The sequence below is a fragment of the Lipophrys pholis genome (assembly GCF_963383615.2).
Source record: "Lipophrys pholis genome assembly, chromosome: 13".
Lineage (NCBI taxonomy): Eukaryota > Metazoa > Chordata > Actinopteri > Blenniiformes > Blenniidae > Lipophrys > Lipophrys pholis.
The window spans coordinates 19,231,553-19,256,933 of record NC_137632.1 but is presented as its reverse complement, the minus strand read 5'-3'; the positions used below and the strand labels follow the sequence as shown (position 1 = coordinate 19,256,933).

Here is a 25,381-nt window from a genome sequence, read left to right as displayed (position 1 = left end):
GTGTGTGTGTGTGTGTGTGTGTGTGTGTGTATGTGTATGTGTGTATTAGTCGTACCCAGACTAGTCGAAAGAATGTTTCTTGCATATAGCACATGTACGTTTAAAAACAAGCAATGCAGTTGAATCTCTGAGAACCAATTACTTCCTATAGGGTGCCAATATAATCATGAACAACTTACACACACATCGGTTGTCATCTAACAGCACGCGCTCTCCACGGCATGTGCAATTCACCCTCCCGTACGGGGTCAGCAGACAGAGGTCACCGCAGCCTCCGTTCAGGTGTCGGCATGGCGACAGCTCGCCTTTAAAAGAAAAAAAGCAAAACCGAACGTCAAACACGAGTGAATAAAAGTTCAGAAGAAGTGACTGAGAAACTCTCAGAGGAAACACTTTTTCTTATTTTAGTGTCATAGGTGTGATGAGTGCACTTTTCCCCAGGATTTGTTTCGTTGAAAACTAATTTACCTCTGTCTGGTACAATCAGCTTTAGACTTCTTCCTCTATTAGAGGATCATAAACAGAAACATATGAGAATTATGGCAACTGATATAAATGTATATCATTAATCCAAGTTCTACAGACTGTGTACTCTCTGCATTGTGTCTCAAACTGACATTTATTTCAAAAAGTCAGTCAATATGGATATAACATCCTTATACATAAAACATACAAACATATTTGATAAAGGAGGAAATACAAATTGATCATTTCTTAAACAGCTTCTCTTCCACATTAAATGAAAAGAGCATAAAAAGCTCCTTACAAATTAAAGAGCTATACATATGTTGTTCCTTTAAATGTCTAGAAAATATCAAAGCGTTTGACGGCACCAAGGTCTGAGCCTTGCCCTGCTCTTTTGCTGTGTAATAGCTGTTATGGATTTTTGCCTGTAAAATTCATCCCCAGGTGAGACGACCAAACTGCAAACACAACACATGAAAGAAACAATGTGCCGCTTTTGTCCGGAGGAAGAAATATCTGCCCTACAGGCATCCTTTCCACAGTTCAGGTAAACCAAATGCCTGAATATTTATAGCTGGGATTTTCCTTGATGGCCAGAGAAAAGCTATGGAGCAATCGGAGTTGGACAATGTCACATTAAAAGAATGAAAGAACACATTTGTAAATGCACATTACCCTGCCGACATGCCGCTGTTCCCATGTAAGTCAAATGAAGAGGTTATTTCTCCTAACAAGATGAAACAACAAATGTGTGGCTGGTGGTAACCGAGTCCGACCTCTGGGAAAATCTTAAGCCCACATGTCGTTGTCCTACTTGGAAATTAAACTTTATCCGGCATATAAGAGACTCCCACTACGACATAAGCTACTTTTATTATTAATTACCAGTGAGACATTAAGTTTCCAGCCACTCTATAAAACACCACATTCATTTATCTGCTGCCTGTTTTTTGTGCATCATTGTACAATTACGTATATACAAACAGGTTCCATTGAAGTCACTGAAGTTAACTTAAAGTTAGCTTTACTTTTCTAATAATTAAACAAAATATTATTTGTATATTTGTAATTGATGATAGAGACTTTGATTGTTCTATTTATGTCTTAGTGTGAAAACGTTATAGGTACTATGTATTGATTTCAGGTTGTTAGGCCTCAAAATACTTTCTTTAATCTTTAAAGTTTAAATTCCTGCTCGGAGAGAAAATTCAGTTTTGAACCAAAATAATATGATATAAGACACAAAGGCAGAGTTTTCAGACGTTAGTCATCAAGGGATTTTAACAACTAGTCCTAGTAAGAATACTTTCATGTGCCTAAAATGATCTCTCGTCAACAATCAATGGGAAAGAAAATCTAAATTATGACTCTTTTAAAGTCATATAGGGCTATTCAATAATAATAAAAAAAAATGGAATAATGATCTGAAGAACTCTTTTGTTTTAAGAAAAGGGGCCTCTCATGGTCTTTCCATTGTATTTATGTCAACAATTGAACAGTAACATCACAGCGATATTTAACAAAGCATTTATGAATTGGTCAACCAGATTTTTGGTTTCATTACTTTTTTTACTACCCTGCAATTATAACTTATTTATCATGAATTCTCCACAATTAGAAGTAACTAAGCGCACATGGAAACAGCTCCCTCTCGATTCAAATGTGCCTCTCTTTGTAGATTCTACACATCTTCCATCACAGGGTATCTCACACATACTCTCAAGTGATGTTTGTTCACCTGTAGATTATTTTGGCAAGAAGCTTTCTCCAAGCTGAAGTCAACAGTTAATAGCCCCCAGCAAATATCTCCTTCCCGCCTCTTCATCTTCCCGTCTGGCTGATACTTTGTACTAACACTGACACAACCAGCCTGAGTTACTCTGTGTGTGTGTGTGTGTGTGTGTGTGTGTGTGTGTGTGTGTGTGTGTGTGTGTGTATACATCCATTTTTATCTTGTAGTTGTTGACACTTCAGATGCCCCCACTATTTCAGAGCAAATAATACTGCTTTTTCATTTAGGATTTGACAATCAATTCAAAGTACTTCATTAAATATTTTTGTATAAAGTATTTTGAAATAGGTATTTGAATTGATTTAAAAAGAAATAAAAATTAAAATGTGCATGGGTGCAGCTTGCATGAGTGATCAAATTCAGTTCATTAAAACTTTAGAAGATTTTGCAAAAATAAAAACTGGGAGTTTAACATTTTTGTTTGTTGTGTGTGTTTTTTTGAATTATTATGATGGTCATAAGCTGCTGTTGTTGGTTCTACACTGGGACCATAAAAAGCACTGACAAATGCATTTTCGAGTAACAGATTAATTTGGCCACAGCTGGAAGTCTATATACCAACACATTTATTTTGGTCTGAAGCCTTAAACATGGCTAACATAATAAATATTCACATGTATGAAGTGATGTGCATGCTCATGCTTAAACCACCAGGCACCTGCAAACGCACCTTTGTGCATGATGGCACTGCAAACCAGCTCATCCCCAGGTGAACAAATACTCACAGTTATTGGTGTCCTTGGCCACAGCTATAATTCCCATTGGCTGATGGGGTATATCTGCTCGGAGCACCTTGGTGTCGGCGCCGGTGTACTTGTTTGATCGTAGCACAGCCCTGCGCGCCCAGTCTGACCAATAGATGAAATCTGCATAGATGGCGAGTCCATAAAAATTTCCAGATCCTGATTTAATGATGACCTGAAAGTAGAGGACTGGTGTTAGCGAAGCGTCTCTGTCTGCTTGTAAATACCTCAAACACATACAGGACTTTGATTGTTACATAATCTCAGTATCAACATCTAAAAAGCACTCAAGACGTCTTTTTAGGGACCCGACTGGAGACAGCGTCGATGTAATCTTCTGTACAACCCCGGGAACGAATGTGGAGAAAAAAAGGTCTTCAGTCATCAGTCATCAGTCAACAAATCAACCCCTGCCGCCCACCTGACTGCTTAACCGAGATGTCGGGGGAGTAAATGACAGTGCCATTTTGCAGGAGGCAGGAATCCATCAGATGCCTTCTCCGGGGACTTCAGGGACTCCCGTGGTTCTGTATTCTCAGGCATCAGTGGGACCAGCTTGTAAGCGGCGTCACATTATCTCGGTGTCATACTGGGATTAATAGGACAGGTGTTGATTAACGGAGTCCAACGTGTGCAACCAACAACTGGCCATCATAGGAGTGAGAGACGTTGAAATAGAGAGAAATGCCAGATGGGGCAGGGGAGAACATATTGATCGGAAATTGGATTTGGGAGACTTTCACTTTACCGCCAGTCCCACATTACTTGTGTTCTGCATGAATAGGCAAAAGCTTGATTGTCTTATCACTGTCCATCTCATTTCGGCAGTATCTAAACATGATATTATGTGTTGATGAAGTCCTTACTGATGACTTCAATCAGGCCTCAGTGCGATATGGCAACATGAACATGCCCCGGGAGAGCACTTCTGACATGATTTCCAAATGCTGCTGACCATTTTCATACAGTTCCCTGCATGAATCCCCTCCTCTTCATGGTGAAAAGGGCATCTTTTTCCAACTAAACATGCTGACATCTCCCCTTATCATGTACTCCAGTGCCCTTTGTGAAGCACTCCTTTCATTAATGACAGATGTTTTCACTCTCAAAATGGCAAAGAGGAGCGAGCCACACGCGGCAGCTCTTGTTCCGCTCGCCAACCACGCTGTCAGTATATAATGGTACTGGTGCAGTGGAGAGGAGCAGCTGGGCGCTCAAAAACACTCCGCTGCCATCAAAGTTTACATTCATGAGTCATAACAAAACTGCTGCTGTACACTGTGATCTACCCTGCTTGTTCTAAGACCTGAAGATTTCTCATTCTAAATTGAAATCCTTTGACATTTTTGAAAACTTAAACACATCGGCGCCACGTGAACTTGAAACCCTTTCTCATTTTTAGCTTCCTTCATTGCAGTGGGATCGGCGTATACCACCGATGTGTTTGTCCTTACATTTCTCAGTTACAGTCAGAGCGAGAGCTGAAGTTGACAGTCAGCTATCTCTGTTTAATTTACACTTTTTAATTGGAATGGAGGATCCGCACCCAGAGCCGTCTCACTGCAAAGCCTTCATTAGCAGCCCTCGACTGCAGAAAGGGCAGGCGGGGACCCAAAGGTGAAGAGTTTGTGAGCCTAGCGACCCAGCTCATCAAACATATGGGTAACTAATTGAAGCGGGCCAAGGTGCTGAGCTGCAGAGGTCACGTCAAGCAAAAACTGAAATCCACAGCAAAAAAAATAAAAAATCTTGTCCCAGAATCCCCTGGACAACCTGGATACAGCTGGGATGCTGTACAATATGCATTAAACCGTACAGAAAAAAATGTAAAGTCTTGTCTTTTTTGCATTTCCAAGGTATTCGTTATGTGGTTAAGAAAAGAATAAAAAAAAAAATATATAGGTGTTTCTGTTTCACTGTAAAGACGATCTTGTCCCAGAAGCGCAATGAGAAACATAGTTTATGTTAATATTTCTATGATAAGGATAGATGGGTTTATCTTCATTTTGTGGAATGAATTAACAAAATCTCAAAATAAGTGCAAGATATGCAATGACTGAGAGCTTCTACTCCTTTTGGTAATATAGTATTAATTTTCAAGGTCTGGAAAATCTTCAAAATGATTGTGTGTTATTGTGTGGTAATTTTACAAACGCGTGACATGCTAGTGAACCTCGTCTGTGATTGGATGGTCATCCAATAGAAAACCTTGCCGCCACCAAGATGGCTATTTATAGGCTCAAAGCTCCTATTTCTCTGCATTCTGACCGAGCTCCTAAACATCATAACAGATCTAGAAGTTCTGGTGAGAAGCACGCATGTCTAATCCCCTCAGCGATGACCGGGCAGTAATATAAAGGTTGAAGATGTCTATGCCACTTTGACATTCTGTCTATGGCTGTGCTCCTCACATAGAATGCTTTTTCATGCACATTTACTGCTATACTAGGGGTTGGCATCCCAAAAGAAAATAAAAATAAAATTGAATGACTGCAGAGGAGCACGAAGAGGAACAAGAAGCCCTGGTCAGTTCACACACACATATATATATATATATATATATACATTCAAAGACAGATACAGTACAGGTAAATCAGAGTCTAAGAGTATTACAATCAATTAGGCATGCACCATTGACTTTACAAAGATAAGAAGAATGATTTTTTCATTTTTATCTCAGGCACTGGGAAGTGCTAGTGGATTTAGAGTGCAGAGTTTGGTATATCAAAACAACTCCTGACAGTCCAGTAAAGAAACTGATGCCTACTTAATTTTTATGTTGCAACACAAAGAAGCGCCTCTTTATGAGCTACATAACCCTAACCAATAAAGTAAACATCTTCAAAACAAACTATTTTGCCCGTTGGAACATGAAAGCTAACCTGAACACTCTCACTGATATTGGTGACCACAGCTACCAATCAAGAGTAATAGAATTTACAATGTGGAGCTGGCCACCCTCTTATTGGTTAAACAGAATTTCAGATGGAGTCATTGTGAGAGGACTGACAGGCTTGGAGAGTCCTAGGGTAGTTATTACTGGGGGGTGGTATTAACCGAGCAATAATAATGTTTCATTGGCTTGTGCAAGTTGCTTTCAATGTGACAGTCTCCAACAGAATAAACAAGAAAGTAATTAAACAAAATGAAAAGCTGGATTTATACTTGGAAAAAAACAAACTGCTTATTTTAAAAAATGTTTTTTTTGCTTGAGAACAAATTTCTTCAGTAACTCTGTCATGCAGTTTGATAGCGTGCAACAGCAGATGGAAGGGATACCTGCTGTCTTTAGATGCGTATTAAAAGATTTCCCAATAAAGGCCTACTGTGGCAACCGTTAATTTGTCTTTATTCAGTCTGGCTGGCAGACAGCACGGTCGCATGTAAGCAAAAGCAGACAAAGAAAATGTAGATTTAAAGCAGAGGCACTCGTAGAATATGAATGACTGAGTTAAGAGACAATAATGTTGTGAAACAAAAGAGGTCCGTATTTCGGTTAGCATTACACATCTTTCACACCGTTGCATTTGCAGGAGTGATGTACTCAAATCTGAGGGAAACAGGAGCTTGATCATAAACTTTTAATGAGAAATGAGAAATTAAAATTCTCTTAAACAAAAAAACCTAACTGTGTTGAGTAACATTATGTGGGTCATAAAAAACATTCTAACATTTTCATTGGTAGAAACAATCCCATTGTTTGAGCTGATTACACTTATCATCGTTTACTTTGGAGTGAACATTTCTATACTCACATATCTGTTGGAACCATCGAAGTCACATCTCTCAATCTTGCCGAGGCTCCCGTCTGAAAAGTACAACTTCTCTGCTTTGTGGTCGATCGTCAGACCGTTCGGCGTCAGGATGTCAGAACTGATGACAATCCTCAAATTCTTGCCAGCTAAGGTGGATCTCATGATGCTGGGCCTCTGCTCATTCCAGTTGGTCCAAAACATGAGGCTAAAAAAAAAAAAAAAAAGAAGGACAGTGGAAAAACACAGCCAAAGCAAACACATGAGCATCAGGTAGGATAGTCAGTTTTTATGCACTCATGCGTGAGAAACAAAACGCGGCCTCAGTTAGTAGAGCGATCGTCAAAGACTCTCTTCCACTCTAAAAAGAACTACTTCACCTCAATACCATCAATGCTACTTCACCTCAGTACCATTCTGGTTTGTACTATCAGAGAGGGAACCACAAATGAAGGATTTTTTTTTTAGAAGTGCTGCCCTAACGTGTGATGCAGTGAGTTGTTTACCACTGCTGCGAAACATTAACAAGTCAGTGAACTAGATGCTTTTTTTTAATCCTGTATTCAGATTGTAAAAAAATATAAAATGTACAGGTTTTGTGTAGATTGCTGACAGAATATAGGTATAGTGGATAGGATAGTCATCATAATTAAGCAAACATTCTCCGCAATAGTCTCTCTTAATTATGGTTTTATTTTTTATTTTTCTTACTTTTTTTTTTAGCAAGTTAATCGGATTTTGGCTTTATTATCTTAAAAAATGGTGCAAAGCCTTTCATTATTAGGCAATAATACATTATTGGTTGGTACATATTACCTGATCGGCACAATATTTTTGCCCTGAAGTCACTCATAACAAACAAAATGTAACTTTTTCACTTTAAATGCATTATTAATATCATGTTTATGTAAAGACCCATCATCAATAACTCTTAAATAATAGTTTGATTGAAGTGAAGAGACCTGGACAGATCACAAAGACAATCACACTCATACATATGTAGGATTAATTAACACAGAAATTTGACATAATAATACGTCTATAAAGTTTAAGAGGAAACCAGAATTAAACCAGAGACCTACTACTCTAAGACCAAAGATATATCTCACTTGTATATGTTATGTCTGAGTATACATAAAATAGATAAAAGTAAGACTAATGATGAATAAATGTAATGGCTAAATGAAATGTAGCAAATTAAAATAATAATAATTTCAGAGTTTTTCGGGGATTTGGAGAATGGATGCAAATTTAAAACTCACAGCTTTGTAAAAATGGGTACAACAAAAACGGAATATGTTGTGTATAAAAATCAGTTCCTGGTCTCCTGCTTTACACTGTAATGAAGTACTGGAAGTCCACTTGAGTGTGATAATAATGATTCAGGGCAGAAGTCACAACCAGGGGCTACTAATTAATAACTTGAGTTTAAATTCTAATTATGAGACAGTGATTCTGGAGTGGGATGGATATGGTGCCAAACTGCCAACCAAGGATAGTCTGAGGTCAAGAAATTAAATTAGTTAGTATAACAGAGGGGCGCAAGATATTTACTCTTTTCAGACTGCTCACAGTAAGATTTTCATATTCATGAAAACACAGTTTTCTATTGCAAACTGAAGCGGATGGAAGAGGAATACTAATGTGATGATATTTGAACAACAGCTTTAAAAATTGCACATAAATAAAATAAAGAGTTAAAGTGGGTATTCAAAATCAGTATGTGCACAGTTCACAATGTATGAGGCGTAACTGCTGAAGTGTAATAATACTCAATAATACCCAAATCACAACCTAGAGCATTACTCAGAGCGTGATGCAGAACAGATACAGTGCCACTGAATGCTTACTGGATAGAAATTAATCACATTTGTTGTGGAAGAATTATTATTTTTGTATCATATCATTGAAAATGTGTCTGGTGGTGGAAAAAAAAATCCCCCAAAAATAACTTTCCATCCAAAACAACGTGGATTCACAAACAGAATCCACATTATAGTAACACAAAATAAAGTAACTTTGGAAAAGCTGTGAAAGTGTTGAGCCTTTTTTTCGTTATTTATAGGTGCCAAGCTGTTCCATAATGAAATAGGAGTCAAGTTTTAATATATTTTAGGTAAAAGGCGGAAAGCAGAGGCAGAAAGAACTTGATGGATTTTTTCCAGTCCACAGATAGACTATTTCATTTGTCTGCATTTTCTCTTAGAGCAAGCAGCAGACAATCTATGGATTTGAGGGCTCTATCTTGGGCATATCTTGGCAGTATATCAACAATACAGTCCGTGAATAGATTTATAGATAAGTGCGGCGAGGAAGGGGGGAGTGGTGCGGGTCTTAAAATCTGTCCTCTAATGGCAGGAAAGTGCATGGATTTTAAGAACAGATGCATTGGGTTCTAGTTAAACCTATGGCAACACGCAACATATTAAGTGTAATTTATTTATAGACTTTCAAACATAAGAGCAGTGCATTACAGCTGTCAAACCCACTTGTAACAAAAACATGCACTGGCATCTTCATATTTCAGCGAGAGAGAAAGTAAGAAGGAAGCATGTCTTTGGCAGTGTTATTTAAATAGATAAGGCTGTTATGTTGTGTTCTTACATACTCTGTAAAACAACCACGACATTTGTCCTGATTCAATTTGGCACCAAATCAGATGATGTGCATGAAAAGATAAGTAAAGCTTTTCATCATCGGCATAACAACCCAAAAAAAACCAACTGTGCTTCACAAACACCAAAGATTGGCTGAAGATAAGTCAAACTATAACAATGTTGTGAGTCACTGCGGCGAAGGCTCAACTGTTGTATGACTGATATAATGTAGACAAAAAGGAAAATGAGGTTATTTTTTGAGACAACTCACTTTTGACACTCATCCAGAGCGAGAACATGTGGGTGGTCTTCCTCTGAAAGAGTGACCACAGCCTGTCTGGCCAAGGCACCGGCTCGTTTCTGGTCCACGCTCTGCCTGGTGATGGTGGACGTGGTGGAGCTGGTCCAGTACAGGGTGTCCCAGGCTCTGTGGTAAGCGAGGCCCTCCACTGAGCCCACATCTGAAAAAAACAAACAAAACAAAAGCGTGAACACCACTGCTGACATTCCAAACAGGTACCTTAACTCTGAGACAGAAAACAGAAAAGGAATGGCTCAATGAAAACAGACAAGCCTGAAGGACAGTCGTGTTTGAAGGTGTTCCTGACAAGAACCGAAGAGAGAAATCTGTTGTTTTTTTTGTTTTGCTTTTCGTGTCAAAAGTCTTGACTGCAAGAGAGTGCGTCCTCTCCTTGGTACATTAAATGTCATAAGTGCTGACGTGAAAAACTAAGGAATTAAAGAAACAAATGGAAAATATCAGTAAATCTAAATGTATAATAGAGCCATGTAGTTATATATTTGAAAACAAATAACATTGACATAAATATATAGGAAATAAATGACGTTTCTGTGTGAAATTATTAATGGAAAATTACGAGATAACATACAAACAATAAATATCAACATTCAAAAAATGTTTCATGGTTGTGTTTTTGATGTCATTTCACTATTTATATATTTGACACTCATATACAATCGATTAAAATAAAGGTCTAAGTTAAATCCAAAACAAGTAAATCATTTCCCGCCTGGTGGGTTCATGGAGTTTACTGATTCCATGCTGTGCACCTGTAATTTCAGAATTTCAGCTGTCAGCCGCCGTCACTCGGAGCGACTTCAACTTCAAAGTTGTCTGTTGTGTAGATTTAGGGAAAGAAAAATATTGACTTTGCTTGTAACAGATGGCAGGCTCCAATTGTGTTAGAACTGGGATTGTGTTTCGGTGGTGAATGACAGGGAAATAACTTCATGCCTCGCTACGCTGGGCAGACAGCCATTTGTTGATGCTACAGTCACTCAGGAACTGAATATGTTTTCCTTGTGAACCAATTTCCTAAACACAGAAGATGAAAAGGCTGTTGCGGGCCCTGATGTTATTGCATGGATATGACTGACAGGGTGGGAACCTCTGGAGAGAGACAGCGATCGGTGACAGCAGATCTGGCCATATTCATATTTCATTAGCTGATATAGTTGATATGGATTCCTCAATTACGTTATCACCGCTTCAGTCTTCAACAAGCATGAGTAAGACCCACTACTGAGGTTGTCAGGCAACACACACACTCGTGTTTATACTTAGAAGCAATTTAGCATCACTAAACCACTTCACGACCCACAACCAATAAATAAGACAAAAACGATTTACTTTTATTATGTATGTATTATGTTTGTATGTATGTATTATGTATGTTTAAATGCAGACCTTGGTGTCACGCGTGCAACAATTGTTGAATCGCATCTTTAGTTTAGTAACTGATCAATTTCAATGACATTCAATCTGACAACACATTTTTTTAATTCATCGAAATGGTGAACATGTGGCCAATGTTAGACAATTTGGCTGTAACTCTTTATCTAAAAAGCCATAAAACATCCCCTGGAATATTTAAGACTCTACCTGAGTCAGCCGACCACTAATTAATAGTTTGCAATAAACGCCGTCTGGCAGCTTGAAGTTTCTCGCAAATTGTTGGCCGGGCAAGGGGGTAATTAATGGGGGACACAGAGTTTAATTAGGGAAATATGGATGATTAACATCTTCACCTTTCCTCAATGACAGAATTCAGGCAAAAACTTGTAGAAGAAAACAGAAGATGTCCCTGATTCTTTACAGCCTGGATGTGTTGATTACATCAGTGTGTGGTCATTTCCATCAAGACCAAATACTCTTGACTGGAAATTGAAAAAAACTAGAAGTTAGCAATATCATAACACGTTATGGATAACTGAATAATTCCATCAACATATTTTGTGTGTATTTCACAAGTGCTTAGGTGAGAAAGACACATGTCTATCCTGGCAGATGGGTGTTGATAATGCTTGTTAAATAAATAAGCAGAAGAATTCCCTTTGCAGCACTAAGGAAGTCGGCTGAAGGGGAAGTGAGAGAGGATCAGTAACACTCTGCCAGCCTCCCAGCATGAGAAGGGCTGAGGGGGTGGGTGGTAGGGGGTAGGGGTGGGAAGGTGCTGAGCTCTGCTCCCTGTGGAAACTTCACAGAAAAGGCAGAGGATGCTTGTCGTGCAGAACAGAGACTTTTTCTGTTCATCTGACTCCAGTCATGCTTATCGAGATGGGACTGACTGAGCTTCACTGAGTAATACAGTGAGATTGGTCTTCCTTCAGTCCCTGACAGTATGTTGGCAGGAAACCTGCAAACCAAAGGCAACAAACACACAGTTCTAGGCGGAAATTGGTGTTTTGGTGTCCATCGAATAAATCCGGGTGTCGAAAATATATTTCGGCGGTGCTGGCCACCTCGCGGGATAGCGTCGGTTGCGTTGTGGTTTTTGCGCCGGACGCACAATTAGTACTGAAAATGACTACAATCTAAACATAAAGTCAATTTTAATGAAACATTCTGACGCAAAATACAGTGACATGGCCAAAAAAACCTCCTAAAAGTCCTCGATAACCACGTTGCTTGGTGGTTTGGCCAAATTGGAGCCTTTTGAGGGCTGGTTTTGGGCCACGGGCCTTATGTTTGACACCCTGGTGTAAAGTGAAAGCGAAAGTTAGAGGAGTCACAGCACAGCACTGCATTGCACTGCGGGGAGGCGGTCCACTCATTAAGGTGTGATAACAGTTAAATACGCACAGTACAGGGTGTCATCTCTTGTCTGGTCCCCTCGTCTGAGGTTTGGCTGGACACATAATTTAGATGGCTTTGACCAAAGCAACCACTATTTTTCCACCTGTTTGTTTCAAAAATTGGCCGACGGTTTGCTGCCTAAAACTATAACTGTACCACACTGGCATAAAATTAAATGGTCTTTTTAAATGAGTGAATATGATACAACAGTGAGCTATTTCTCTTGACATTAGCCATTTTAGCCACTATTAATATGAATGCAATGCAATTTGAATATTATATTCAAAACATAGCAGAGTCTTATCAATAGAAGCTGCCTATAAGCATCTTCATGGTCTTGTATTTCCATCTGGTCGGGATCAACAGCTCTTGTACACTAAATGTCTGCTCATATCTCTCACCAGGCTCACAATCAATGCAGTTACACTTAATACCTAATGAAAGAAGGTACAAATATGCTTTAGATGGCAGATATGTGCTTAAAGCGCTGGGGAGAATCAAGTCTTATGAGTCTTAAGAGCCTTATGAGCCCGTTTCGGCAGCTGTCTTTACTAAGGCATATCTTTACCAAGAGAAGCAGATGCATGAAACGGACTATTGGAAAGTCTAAAACATAGCAAGCGCATACATAGAGTAACACATATTACTAATCCTCTACTGCTTTGTGTCACATCACATAGAGGTATTATACCACAGATGGGAATCCCTAGAAATGGTCATAGAATACATGATAAAATATATGTGTATACATGCATGCGTGCAATAAGTGGGGGACGGGGTTGTGTGCCCCAATTGTGGATTTCATTTCATTGCAGCATACAAATAAAGCAGAGACACTGAGGGAATATGAGATGCACTTACTCTCCGCAATGACAGATCTTCCTGTCCAGTCATCGTTAATGACCTGGATATTCCCGAAATGGACGTCACTGAAAAAGATGCGGTTGGACCCTACTGTCTTCTGACTGTAGTCGAAGGCCAGCGCAATGACATTCTTGAAAAAAGCAGGGTTTTCCAAAGGCTGGATGGGTGAGTTCAGGTCGTTCTCATCGGAGAGGTGGATGCTTTTCAGTATGGTCCTTTCGGAGTAGAGCAGGTAGCCCTCGTAGCGCTCACAGGCGAAGCCGTCCTCAGCCAGGCGGCCATGGGCGCAGGAGCACGTCCGGCGACCGCTGCCCAGGTGAAAGCACAGCTGCTGGCAGCCTCCGTTGCTTCTGGCACAGGGGTTGGTGCCTTCAAATCACAACACATTCGATTACCAGTTTGACTCAGTTTCCACTTCACGCAGTCATGCATTAATTGAACTGCCTTCAGATGGCAAGGAAATAACACACACAATGTCAAGGTCACACGTGTTTAAGCAGATTTAACCATCAGAGTAAACAGAAGCCAATCGGGATTTATTCAACTGTCAAGTTGAAACCCATACCTTTTTCTCTGCCTCTATTGAAGACGGTCACATCTTTTAAATTGACCCCGAGACCACTTCTCATGGTCACTGCCTCACTTGTGTCAGTCTTTAAGCCACGTCGGATCGAGCCGTTGGAGTGAGCCCTGAATAAAATTATGAGAGTTGGGAAGAAAACAAGTGCTTGAAGTGTCAGACAAAAAAAACAAATCACTGTCTTCTGTGCTTAGATGGAGAAGGGGAGATATGCAGCAAAGAATAATACATTGATTTGACAATAGCAATGCCAAACCCAAAGCTGCAATCATCCTGTCATGACACATTGGAAGTTGTCAGAGATAAAAATACAGAAACATAATAAAGCTTTCGTTTTCTATTATGCTCATTGTGAAATGAAGTGAAGAAGATGCTTGAGCTCCAAGTGATGCAGGGTATGCAAAAAACAAACAAACAAAAAAACATATAATTAAGCATTTAAGCACTTTTTCCCCAGTAGTTCAAAACTTTTCTGTCTTTTATTGATTTCAAGAGTCGAAACAATATGAAAAAAAAGTATACTATAACACAACACAAAATAACCACTTTCATAAGAGGAATTGAAGTTTTATCATGTGCTTGATTTATTTTGCTGATGATCAGGTTTATCTGAGCTATTCCATAAAATTGTTGGTGACTCTTACTGAGAAGAGTAGCCTTTAAAGTGAAGTTAATATAAAGCCTCTGCAGGCCAATGCATGCATGTGCAATGAAGAAAATAATAAATTACCTGTCAGACCAGTAGATGTAAGGCCCAAACACAGCCACTGAGAACAGGTCCAGGTTGGCCATTGACAGCACAATCTCTCGGCTCTCACCTGTCTCAAGGTTGATCCTCTCGATCTTATCCGTGCGAGCGTCACACCAATATAATGTATTTTCCTGGAAGGTAATTTAAGAAAAATGCATATCACAAACCCAAACCCTTGAGCACAGTCATATTTCAGGCTCGGAAGAGGAAGATGAAGGAGGAGGTCTGAAATAAGAGGCTTATCATGCAGGGGTGGAGCAGATGTGAATAAAGTTGAATGTGCTGTTAGTGCATCAGCATGCAAACGCACCTCATAGTCGATGGAAATCCCATTAGGCCACATGATGCCTGAGTTCACCAAGGTAACCTGGTCGGACCCATCCAAACGGGAGCGGCCTATGCAGGGGTTCTGACCCCACTCAGTCCAAAAAAGATACCTGTGAAGCGAAAAAACTCATATTTACATCGGTTATCACTTTGATATGATTGTTTCAGACAGGCGCAATTAAAACAGTCTTTGCACATTCCCGTCATACAAAGTAATCTAATAAACTATATCAGGTGTGTGTTTTAGCAAACACCAAAAAATAGAAATAAATAGAAAATATATTACAATACAATTACAATAAAAAAAGGGACCAAAACACATTTAAGATGTACAGTATGTTTGCAGGAGCTAGTGGAAATTGGAAAATTGTTGCGATCAATAAATTATAATGGTGGGAGACATTTCTCAGGGAGGCCGTACTAATTAAATTATGATTAAATGGTGGTGTTGGCCCCAAACGCATGCAACGACAACAACCCCGTTATTTCACACCACCACCAGACCAGATTGCTGGTTGGTTCAGTCCAAGGATTTCAACTGTCGATGAAAAAATCTGAGCCCACCATCTGCGTGCCTCTCCAGAAGTCAACATGCACCATACCACAGAAATGGATTTCTGTTCTCAGCTGTCCAGTTTGGGAGACTCCAAGCCTACGAGCCTGTTACTATTCAGTTGGTAATTGACAGGCGTGGCACTGGTTTGACTGCTGCGGCCCATCAAGGTTACATTTTTCCTGAAAGATGCTTTTGTGCTCATCCTATAAGAAATACTAGTTATCTGTCCAAACCAGGCTGGTTACTCTCTTTATACAGCTCTCATTAACAAGGCATTATGATGTGGATCTGCAGGACTGTATGCATTACATTGCTGTGACATGAACGTCAAACTAAACGTTTGAATGATCGCATGAAAACAACAAGAATGACAAGAAATACAAATTGACAGAAATACAAGTTGATGTTGCACTTTGTTGTGCTCTTTCTTAAAATTTTGATTTGAAACTAGAGCATGTTACCGGTCAAATATAAATTAAGACAAATTGGAAAGAAAAGGAATACAAAACCTACCCTTTCTGTGGATGTACTGCGATGGCCCGAGGCTGATCAAGACCTTCAGATATGACCACGGAGCGAAATGCGCCATTCAGACGGGAGATCTCTATTAGATTCAAACCATGATCTGTCCAGTACAAGTTGCCTGTGCACCACAAAAGAACACAGATATAAAGAAGAAATACAGCAGAGGTTTATTGATCCTACATTGGACAGTACATGAAAAAAAGAAATGTCTCTACCATGAACTTCAACATACAGTACGTTGAAAGCAATCCAGCACATACTGTACTTGCTGTGAATGGTTTTACAGTGGGTACCTAACGTCTTTTTTCTTTTTTTTTTCTCTCGCCAATCAAGATGGAAACAGAAAGCCTCCACTCAAAGCCATTACCGAAGGCTTTGCACCTAAAGTGAAAATTTTCAACAATCAATACCACCTTTATAGCCTGGTAATAACTCCCAGGCCTGGGGAGTCACAACACTAACCAGCAATCCAGTCAACGGCGATGCCTTCCACTCGACTGATGCCGGTAGTAATGATGTCCTCCCTCCAGGTCTGATCACGTTTGGCACGGGATATTCTGTTCAGTCCCATGTCTGTCCAGTACACGGTATCATTTCCTGCAAAGTGTGCCATTCAGTTAATGATGAGACAAAATGGAATGATGAATGCCGCTGCCACAAAAGTATTTATGCCCTCAAACAAAGCAGCTCGTGAAGCTGCGGTTTACTGCGTCACGGTCCATTGCACCAGATGTTGTGTAGCACTATAAAGTATGTTGGTGAGCTGGCCCACGGTTCAGGCAAAGCGTCTTGTTGACACACGACGTCTGGTCAGGATCTTCCATTGTTGGCAACATTTTACAGGGTAGTATACTGTTTCATGCAAAATAGGGTGTTGGTAAAATTGTTATGGACATCTTATATTTTTACAGCTCAATTAAATAAGCATATAAAAAAGGCATGTAATTTTTTTATGAACCAGCATTGAAGTGCATCTTTTTTTCTCTCTGCCTGTCAGTTTGTCTCTGTACAGGTTGTTAAGACGTTATATGGTGTTATATGTTTAATTGCACTTTCTCATCACTGCTGCGTTCACACTCGCTTAACACCTAGATGACATACGACAGAGTACGACTGCAGGGTTTCATCTGTTCTGCTCTAATAGCCTGGTTTCTGTAATGACATGTAAATGACATGTGAGACCTATCAGCGGCTCCTCTTGGGTGGTCTTAGGAACACATTTGCATGTTCACCTACCGATGGGGAAAAAAAAAAGGGGAGGGGGCATATCTTGTTCTTCATCTTTGTTCCTAATTTTTGGATTTAGCTTATTTCCTGTGTTCCAAAAGATATGGTCACACTTCAAGATTGGCATCGACCTTTCGTGTCTATTAAATTCAAAGTCAGGCTCTCTTGGTAGTTACTCGGTCTGATGTGAGACTGATTCTTGGCCATTACTGTCAGCGTAACAACTTACCCAGCATGCTGTTGTTTTCCCGTACACTCTGACTTCCTCTGAAAACTTTTATATACTGTAGATCCATGCTGTCCACTAAAAATTAAGCCTTTGCGAGGCACGTGCCCCCCTAGGGGTTGGTCTATACAGAGTGCAGCAACGGTAGGCCATTAACAAACATTAATTATTCACATGTGACATTGTGTCACGCTTACGGTTTGACATTTCCATGAGGCCCATAAATTTTTAAAGACCTTTTTATATGTATCCATCTGATATATGTTGATGTATGTCACTCAGAAATTCACAACTTTGACCTGTTGCACCTGTTTGACCTATGCCAGTGTAAGTCAAGGGATCACCAAGCCATTATGGGTTATCCCATGGGTACCAGTTACATATGTACCATATTGAGTCCATTTGAAAGTAACAAACCATACTGAGAAGAAGACCTCTTGTCTTTATGCTTTAATCTTTACCGTGTCACCTTTATAAAGAGCTCATATTTGGAAAAAAAGTAGACCAAATCATGTTCTTTGGAACGCACACACATATATTGTACATAGTGTAATGTTTGAACCGTTTGTTTAATAACTACATCCAACACCTGTCGCACGCCTCTCAGTATGATCCTCCAGCCCGTCTCTGGCTGGTGTCTGTGGTCCACTTGGTAAAACACTGGGGGTTGAATATTAGATGTCATGATACTCTTGAAGGATAGCCTTGTCTTATCTTTCATTTTCTTACATAAATATCTTGTGTTTTTATCTTATCTTGTTCTTACCCAACTGCTGTTATTTGATGTGAAGCACGGTCTTTCACTTTACTATTACCCTTCAATATACCAAGACATCGGCGACTGAAGCACATCAGAGCACAATGGAGGTCACATTAGAACCCTCTGCTGCCACATTTAAGTTACTGAAATAAAATTATTTCAGATGTTTTTGTATGCAATAAACTTTTCTCACTTTCAGTGCCCTTATTCATATTCATGTGGAATTACCTAAACATGTATGCTGTTTTTTCCTGCAAGCCTTCAGTATGTAAACATGTGCATGTAGATTTTCCATCTGAGGCTCGGCAATCTCCCTCAACCAGGTTGTATTTTTTTTTTCTCTCTCTCCTTCATATGCCAGCTTATCATGCTTCACCAGTAACCTATTACCTTCAGTATATTGGACTCTACCAGCCTAGGGTGTATTCATAGCATTTGTCAGTGTAATAAATTGATAATTTTTATCCGTTATATTATACGAAAGGAAGCACAGATGTAACAAATGACAACACAAGCTATTGCATTCATGCTTTGCAACGTTACAGCACCTTCGTCCGATATAACATCTTGGGAATTGCTTTGCATTAGGAATGCTTCTGAGGTTTGTGAAGAAATAGTTATTCATGCTGAGGTTCGCCTATAATGTGATCTTATTACTCTTTCATCTGCGCTGCACTCCACACGGCTCTGGAACATTATTCAGAGAATACATGACGCACTGTATAACCAAGACCTTTCAGTCTTTCAGTGTATTCACATGGAGGGGGGAAAGGTTTGTATATGCAAGAACAAAAAAAGGAAGGGGGGAGTGTTGTGTAGTATATTGTACATTAGTAAAACCAGGGATAGTTAACTGCTTCAGAAAAATTACTAGTGCCTTTCATTTTTAATGCTTTTCATTTAAAAGTTCATTACAGAGCTCCAAGTGTTTGGGTGGCTCCATCATTTCCAGCACTTTGGTGAATTTAATCATCGAATGGAGGTATGAGAAAACTTCTGACTGATAAAATCAAGGCCAAGTCATTGCTTTTGTTGAGGTTTCAGTTGTTGTTTCGCCAGTTGTTATGCAATTGCTCGTTTGCAGTAATTTGGTAATTTTCTGTTTATCGTGGAATCACTTGTGTATTGTTTCATTACCTAAGAAGAGTAAAACATGGCAACTATCACAATTAAAACCACCAGTAAGCTGTAATTATCATGAGACACCATCACAGAGGGTACAATTGGTCTTGTTTAGCACCAGCTTCGCTTGTCATGCCTTCATCAGGTTCTTTGAAGTTTAAATTGGTGTGCAAATTTAACCAAATGTTTTTAACAAGTTTTTAGACTATACATGTTTTATTGTAGATGCGGTTAAAGGACCCCTCATCACTCGTCAGCACCAGAGGTGCTATGTTAGTGCTTTGTCCATATAAAAGGTGACGGTAAAGTGTCATGCCCTTGCCCACCACTAGTAGGAGCTACAGAACCCTCAGCAAATGGAGAGATATAGCCTCGCTAAAATAGTGTGATTTGTGATAAAGTGCTTTATACATCAGCAGCATCTGAAATCCAATAGTTTAAAAGTCTGATTGAAACCGCAAAGTTGCTCTTGATAGACACAAGTTATTATAAACAATGTTTGAAACACCTAACAATACATAGTGCAATCGCTTTGTCAACTGAGAAACTCCCAGGAATTATGGGTACAGATCACAAACAACACAAGCAATGATCAGCATTTTGGAACACCTAATGAACCAAACAAGAAATCCAATGAAGAAAACACTAATCATCGACAAACAGGTTCAAACCAGCAACCCACTGGCTATGAGGCAACAGTGCCACAGTGCCCCCTGCATTCACAATTATATTTGAGATGAAAGAATGAACTGATTATTACTGATGATATACTCAGTATCAAAAAGCGGCATATCAGTGAAAATCCCTTTCTTGTTCCATACCTGCATGAAAGTCAACTGATACAGCGAACAGGGTTCCTGTGATGGGCATGAGGGCTTCACTGTTATCATTTGGATCCAGAGCAATACCTCGGATTCCCTCATGGACGCAGTACATCAGAAACGAATCGACTCCTATAGAGCAAACAGAAACACCCATTAGCATATAAATACATATATGAAAGTACAGGAAATGATGTGCACTCTGGAGTACACACCCACGCATTCACAAACACAGACCCATAACTTCACTTTAAGTGTAATGAGTGGCTCAAGGGAAACTGGAAAGCTTACCTTCACAAGACATGCGATCGCTACGCAGGTTGTAGCCAACGGTGCAGGAGCAGCTGCGCGTGTTCTCTGAAGTCGGGAAACAGAGCTGGGAGCATCCGCCATTGTTTATCTGGCACGGATTTCTCCCTGAATGTCAAACACACAGAAACAAGGCAAACAGTGAGGTATTGCATGCTGGTAGTGAGTCTCTCTGTCTTTGTGTGCCAATATGTGTGGGGAGTCTGCTTACCTTTCTGACCCTCCCTGTCGTACACCTTCATGTGAACCACCCCGCTTGTCTTGTTCCTCAGAATCACAAGGTTTCGTCCGTCTCTCTTGGTGACGGTTCCCAGCTGCCCTAACTCGTCATCTGCCCACCACAGTTTGCCACCTGTACACAAAAACAAACCAACACTCAGGGTTCTGTGGTGTTGCCTGGTTTGGTCCTTTTCACTGAGACATGTAGAAAGTTTCAGATGTGAGCAAGATTTTAAAAAGTCCAGACACAGCACAATCAAATTTTAACCTTCGTCACCAATTCCGAGTGCAAATGCAGTGCTTGAGGGCGCAGTCTAATTCCCCTCAAGGCTGGCAGTCTCATGCCATACAGCCCTTTAATAATTGAGGCATTTTCAGAGCCGATTTGAGATTAAAGGATGGGATACCCTGTTCAATATCCGCCCACTAGCTACCCATGGTGAGTGCATTTTGCAGCCTTGAGTCATAACTTATCTTGACGGAAAGCGTTCCACTTAAAACCCTCCTCTGTGGACTTTAACACAAATGGGGTTTTCAGAAATTAAGTGCAATAAACTTCATTTTGGTGGTTTTTCCAGTGGACAAACAAATGCATCTGGTACCGGAAGGAGCGCAGGAGCTGTTGTTATGTGGCAGGATGTTGTTACCTGTTATGATCTGACAGTGCGTCTGACCTGTCTGGCTCTGAGTGGTAGTGAACATCAGCCTCAGGGCTTTTGTAGTGTTGCCCTTCTCGAGCATAAGCGATGAATGTGTCTTTGCAAAGAGACACATGCACAATGGGCTCCTGACCCCAGCATGCCAAGCCCACCTCCACCACACTATCCTCCCTCTGCCATCCTTGTTCTCAGCAGAGATCACTGATGCACAGTCCAAAGCACTTTGACACAGACTCGCCAGACGTGACAGGAAAGCTCAATCTTCAAATCTTACTGAAGTGCAGAGAAGAGAAGAGTCAGACGGCCTTTCTTTACAGAATAAACATTGTACGTGATATTCTTTTGAAGAAGCAAAAAAATACTGTTATCCTGAACAAGCATGATAGGAGGACAAATTAACATTTATAAAGAGGTACTTGGATTGTAGGAAAGGAATAGTTTCCCTCACAAAAATCGAACTGTTTCATAAGTCTAATCAGATCTAATTTAGTCAAACTATTTGTAGACCACAAAAAAAAAAAAAGTGAATCAAAGTGCTCTGAAAACAACCGTTTCAAATCAGAGAGGAGTGATAAACTACTCTGAAAAAGAAGGCAAAAATAACTAAAATGGGAAGGAGTTTTAAGGAAAATGATTGTACATGATGAATTATTCCAGTGTTTCAGAGCAGTAGTGGACTCTGGAACAAACATCTTTGAATTTTCCAACTGTAGCAGAGAGAATATACAATGGCATCGGCACTGGCAGCAACCACTCATTAAATGGCTGCCTCTTTTAATGCAGTGCCATTTACAAGTACATTTCCTTTTATGTTTTCTGCTAATTCAACCATTTCATGCAGCACACACAACCTGCAGCAGTGTAATACCTTCTTGAATTATGTTGGATATCTATCTTAAATGAGGGAGTCATCACCATACAGTCGAAGCAATGGGGTGCAGAGAAATCCACCAACACATTGTAATTCCCAAGAAAATAAGTATAATATATCGGCACTGAAGGTCTCCACAAGGTGAAATATTATTTTGTGTTAACTTTTCTAATTTAAGTTCTACTTTCTTAAGGCCAAAGAAGGCTGAAGCACATTTTTTACAAATCAGATTAATGAAGTTTTGCCATAAGTGGGAATGACAGTCAACATGCTGTTTACGAAACGTTACATCATGGAGGGCAGGCTACACAAGATTGGCTTCGCACCCCCTGTTAATTCAACGCTGCAGAGACCAATGGCTATGTGTGATTGCTCACTTGTGGCACATCATATTGAATTTCCACCTCAACCGCTGGTTTGATCCGAGTCAAGTCAAGGCTGATAGATCACTCATACCTTGCAAATAGAAGCCCTCACTTTTCCCTCGGGCTAATCCAATTATGACAGATCCTTAGGACTCGAGTGGGTCGACCTTGTGTCACTGACGGTGCTTTCATTATACCGTTTCGCAACCTGCCGAAGCAATCACCGAGAAACGCGAGTAAGAACGAGAGTCCGGAATGAAACAAGAACAGTGCGTCAATACAAAATGCTTGATTCCTCTCTGAGTGGTGCAAATCACAGGTTAATGCTGCATATTCAGGAAACCATGCTCTGAAATGTGTGTCTGGTTTTAAGGGTACCTTCAATTCCCTCTTCTCCTCCCCCTCCTGTGAGGAAGGTACAGATCCATCATGTTTGAACAAGCTTTCTTTGTTTACACACGGTGGTCCTTTGGAGCAACCTTAACCACTTCAAACGCGACTAACTGATCAATCAAGCCTTCATAGACCTGTGAAGAGAGACCAGGGCCATTGTTGGATTCATGCTCATTAATGCTGATTGGTTATGTCACTACAGAGGACACAAACGCTCTTAATTACTTTAATGCTTATCTGATGATACCAGCAATTTATTACCCCCCGACGAAGCAGGCTGCACATGTATTCACATTGTATGTTGTTTGTTTATTTCCCTTTTACCATTTAATCAGGAAAAACAAAGACAAAAAGAACGGTTGAAGAAAACATTGTAAACAGAGAAAATGGGCAGCAAATTGCACTTAATTATCCCGTGAAAGCAAAACAAAACCCGCAGAGAACACATCTCTCCGTAATGGGGTGCAACAAAGGTCTATATTCCTGCTGACAGCAAAAAGAATGGCCTTTCTGACTTACTGCTTTTTGTCAGTCCCATAATCAATTATTATATTTTGTTCAACCATCGACCAAAACGCTTGAATGTTTTCTCATTTAAATAAAAAAATTTCTCAGAAAATACACAATTTGCTAACTTTAATGTATTTTATGCTTCTATTAAATTCGTTCGAGCTAAGACATGTAAATATATATGAAAAATGTATGTATAGCAACCTTTCCCATTTAATATTCGACACCCATCAAAGGTGAAATGTAATTGTAAAGCCCAGCGTCCATGCCAACAGCAAATGAAATCAATCACGCAATGGTGAAACTATTTAAAAAGCGACATTATGTGTGAAATTTAAATATTCATGCACTAAAGATCCACAGGCTCCCACACATGGCCTGACCTAAATAACCACAGACGTTCACAAGCTCAAAAGATCTCATATGTACTATATGTCTATAAATAGGTTAGTTTGGACAAATCATCATGTCACATATAGGCTAATTATATATATATATATATATATATATATATATATATATATATATATATATATATATCTTCACCATAGTCCACCATCCAACCTTTAATGCACACAGAATGTGTTAGAAAACTATCAAAGCACTCAAAGCACACAGCTATATTTTTCAGCCATGTGTGTAATGGAATGGCTACCAATATCTCGAAACAACCAGTTCTTATTTATTTTAAGATAATCTATTGAAAAAGTTATTTGTAATGGCATTGTGTATAGTGCTTCTTATAAAATTGTGTGGAACACAGAATAATCCACATCTGAATAAAATATCTTCTCAAAGCAGTAACATAACTATTGTTACTAATGCAAAAATAACTGAATGCTTCTCTTTCTTTTATTGATAAAGTAATTCGGCGCTGTTCATTGTGCCATCAGATTTCTTCAACATAAAAAAACGCAGTTAATTGTGATTGATGGAGAGCTGCAGACATGGTTTCACTGTTTTGCTGTACCTGCTCCTCTGTAGGAACCGAGCCATTAGTCTATGTCAGCTTGCATTTTATCTCCCATTTGTGAAGTGCAATAATGAAGTCTCCAACGACCAATCCTCCATAGTCAAAGCCTTCAGTGAGCAAAGTGCTTATAAAAAAAGAATCACATAAAGTAGCTTAGATTTGCAGAATGCTAACAGCTAACAAGACTGTGGGATTCCAACGGGCGACTGCTGTGTTATTCTGTAACGCTGTAATGGATGCTCCCTGTGCATGCTGACTGATACCCACTTCACAGGAAACCAAAGCCTTTCATGATTAATAGCACACGACAAGATCACAAGGCATCAGCCTGTCAATTATTCTATGTTTTTAAGCACTTCATTTTTGGTCCACGCATACACACAACCACCATCTCCTCTCATTACCAGGTTTTGGCAAGCGAAACGCATCCGCATAGCTCACTGGGAGGCTTCCCAATTGTCAAGATTGCAGCAGGATGGAAGTGAGACAATTTAAAATTTGAATTAAGGTTTGCTAAAGAGAAGAAAAAAGACGGACATGAATAAAAAAGGATTTCTAGTTTGTTTGTTTTTTTGTGTGTTGTTTGTATGAGTGGGGTACAGTTTGGTTTGAATTCTGCTCTTGGGAGGGATTTTTTTAAAGGAGTGAATTCTGGTATTATCAAAACTTTAAAACTGTAGAAATGCGGTGCAATACAAAACAGTTTGATATGCTGGATATTTTCTATTTGTCAGCAATTCAATATCACTCTCCCTCCCTGGGTCGCTCTTTCTTTTTAACTTTCAAACTAACGACACTGCTAATGGGATTTCCATCAGGCATCCAGCAATGTTTTACGGAATGCTGCTTGCCCTCACGTCAAAACCATTGGTGTCTG

General features: G+C 39.7%; 1 protein-coding gene across 1 annotated transcript in view; it reads right to left on the bottom strand.

The window, feature by feature from the left end:
- The window catches only part of lrp1bb (low density lipoprotein receptor-related protein 1Bb), a 297,754-nt gene that overhangs the window by 70,862 nt on the left and 201,511 nt on the right, over window positions 1-25,381 (bottom strand). Inside the window, exons 33-45 of the mRNA XM_080478884.1 lie at window positions 20,726-20,866; window positions 20,497-20,622; window positions 20,206-20,337; window positions 16,512-16,646; window positions 16,038-16,167; window positions 14,952-15,078; window positions 14,621-14,772; window positions 13,876-14,000; window positions 13,308-13,679; window positions 9,621-9,810; window positions 6,756-6,960; window positions 2,983-3,175; window positions 180-305 (exon numbers count right to left, since the gene is read on the bottom strand). Of these exons, the coding sequence (XP_080335010.1) occupies window positions 180-305; window positions 2,983-3,175; window positions 6,756-6,960; window positions 9,621-9,810; window positions 13,308-13,679; window positions 13,876-14,000; window positions 14,621-14,772; window positions 14,952-15,078; window positions 16,038-16,167; window positions 16,512-16,646; window positions 20,206-20,337; window positions 20,497-20,622; window positions 20,726-20,866 (2,154 nt within the window). The remainder of the gene's footprint in view (window positions 1-179; window positions 306-2,982; window positions 3,176-6,755; window positions 6,961-9,620; window positions 9,811-13,307; window positions 13,680-13,875; window positions 14,001-14,620; window positions 14,773-14,951; window positions 15,079-16,037; window positions 16,168-16,511; window positions 16,647-20,205; window positions 20,338-20,496; window positions 20,623-20,725; window positions 20,867-25,381) is intronic.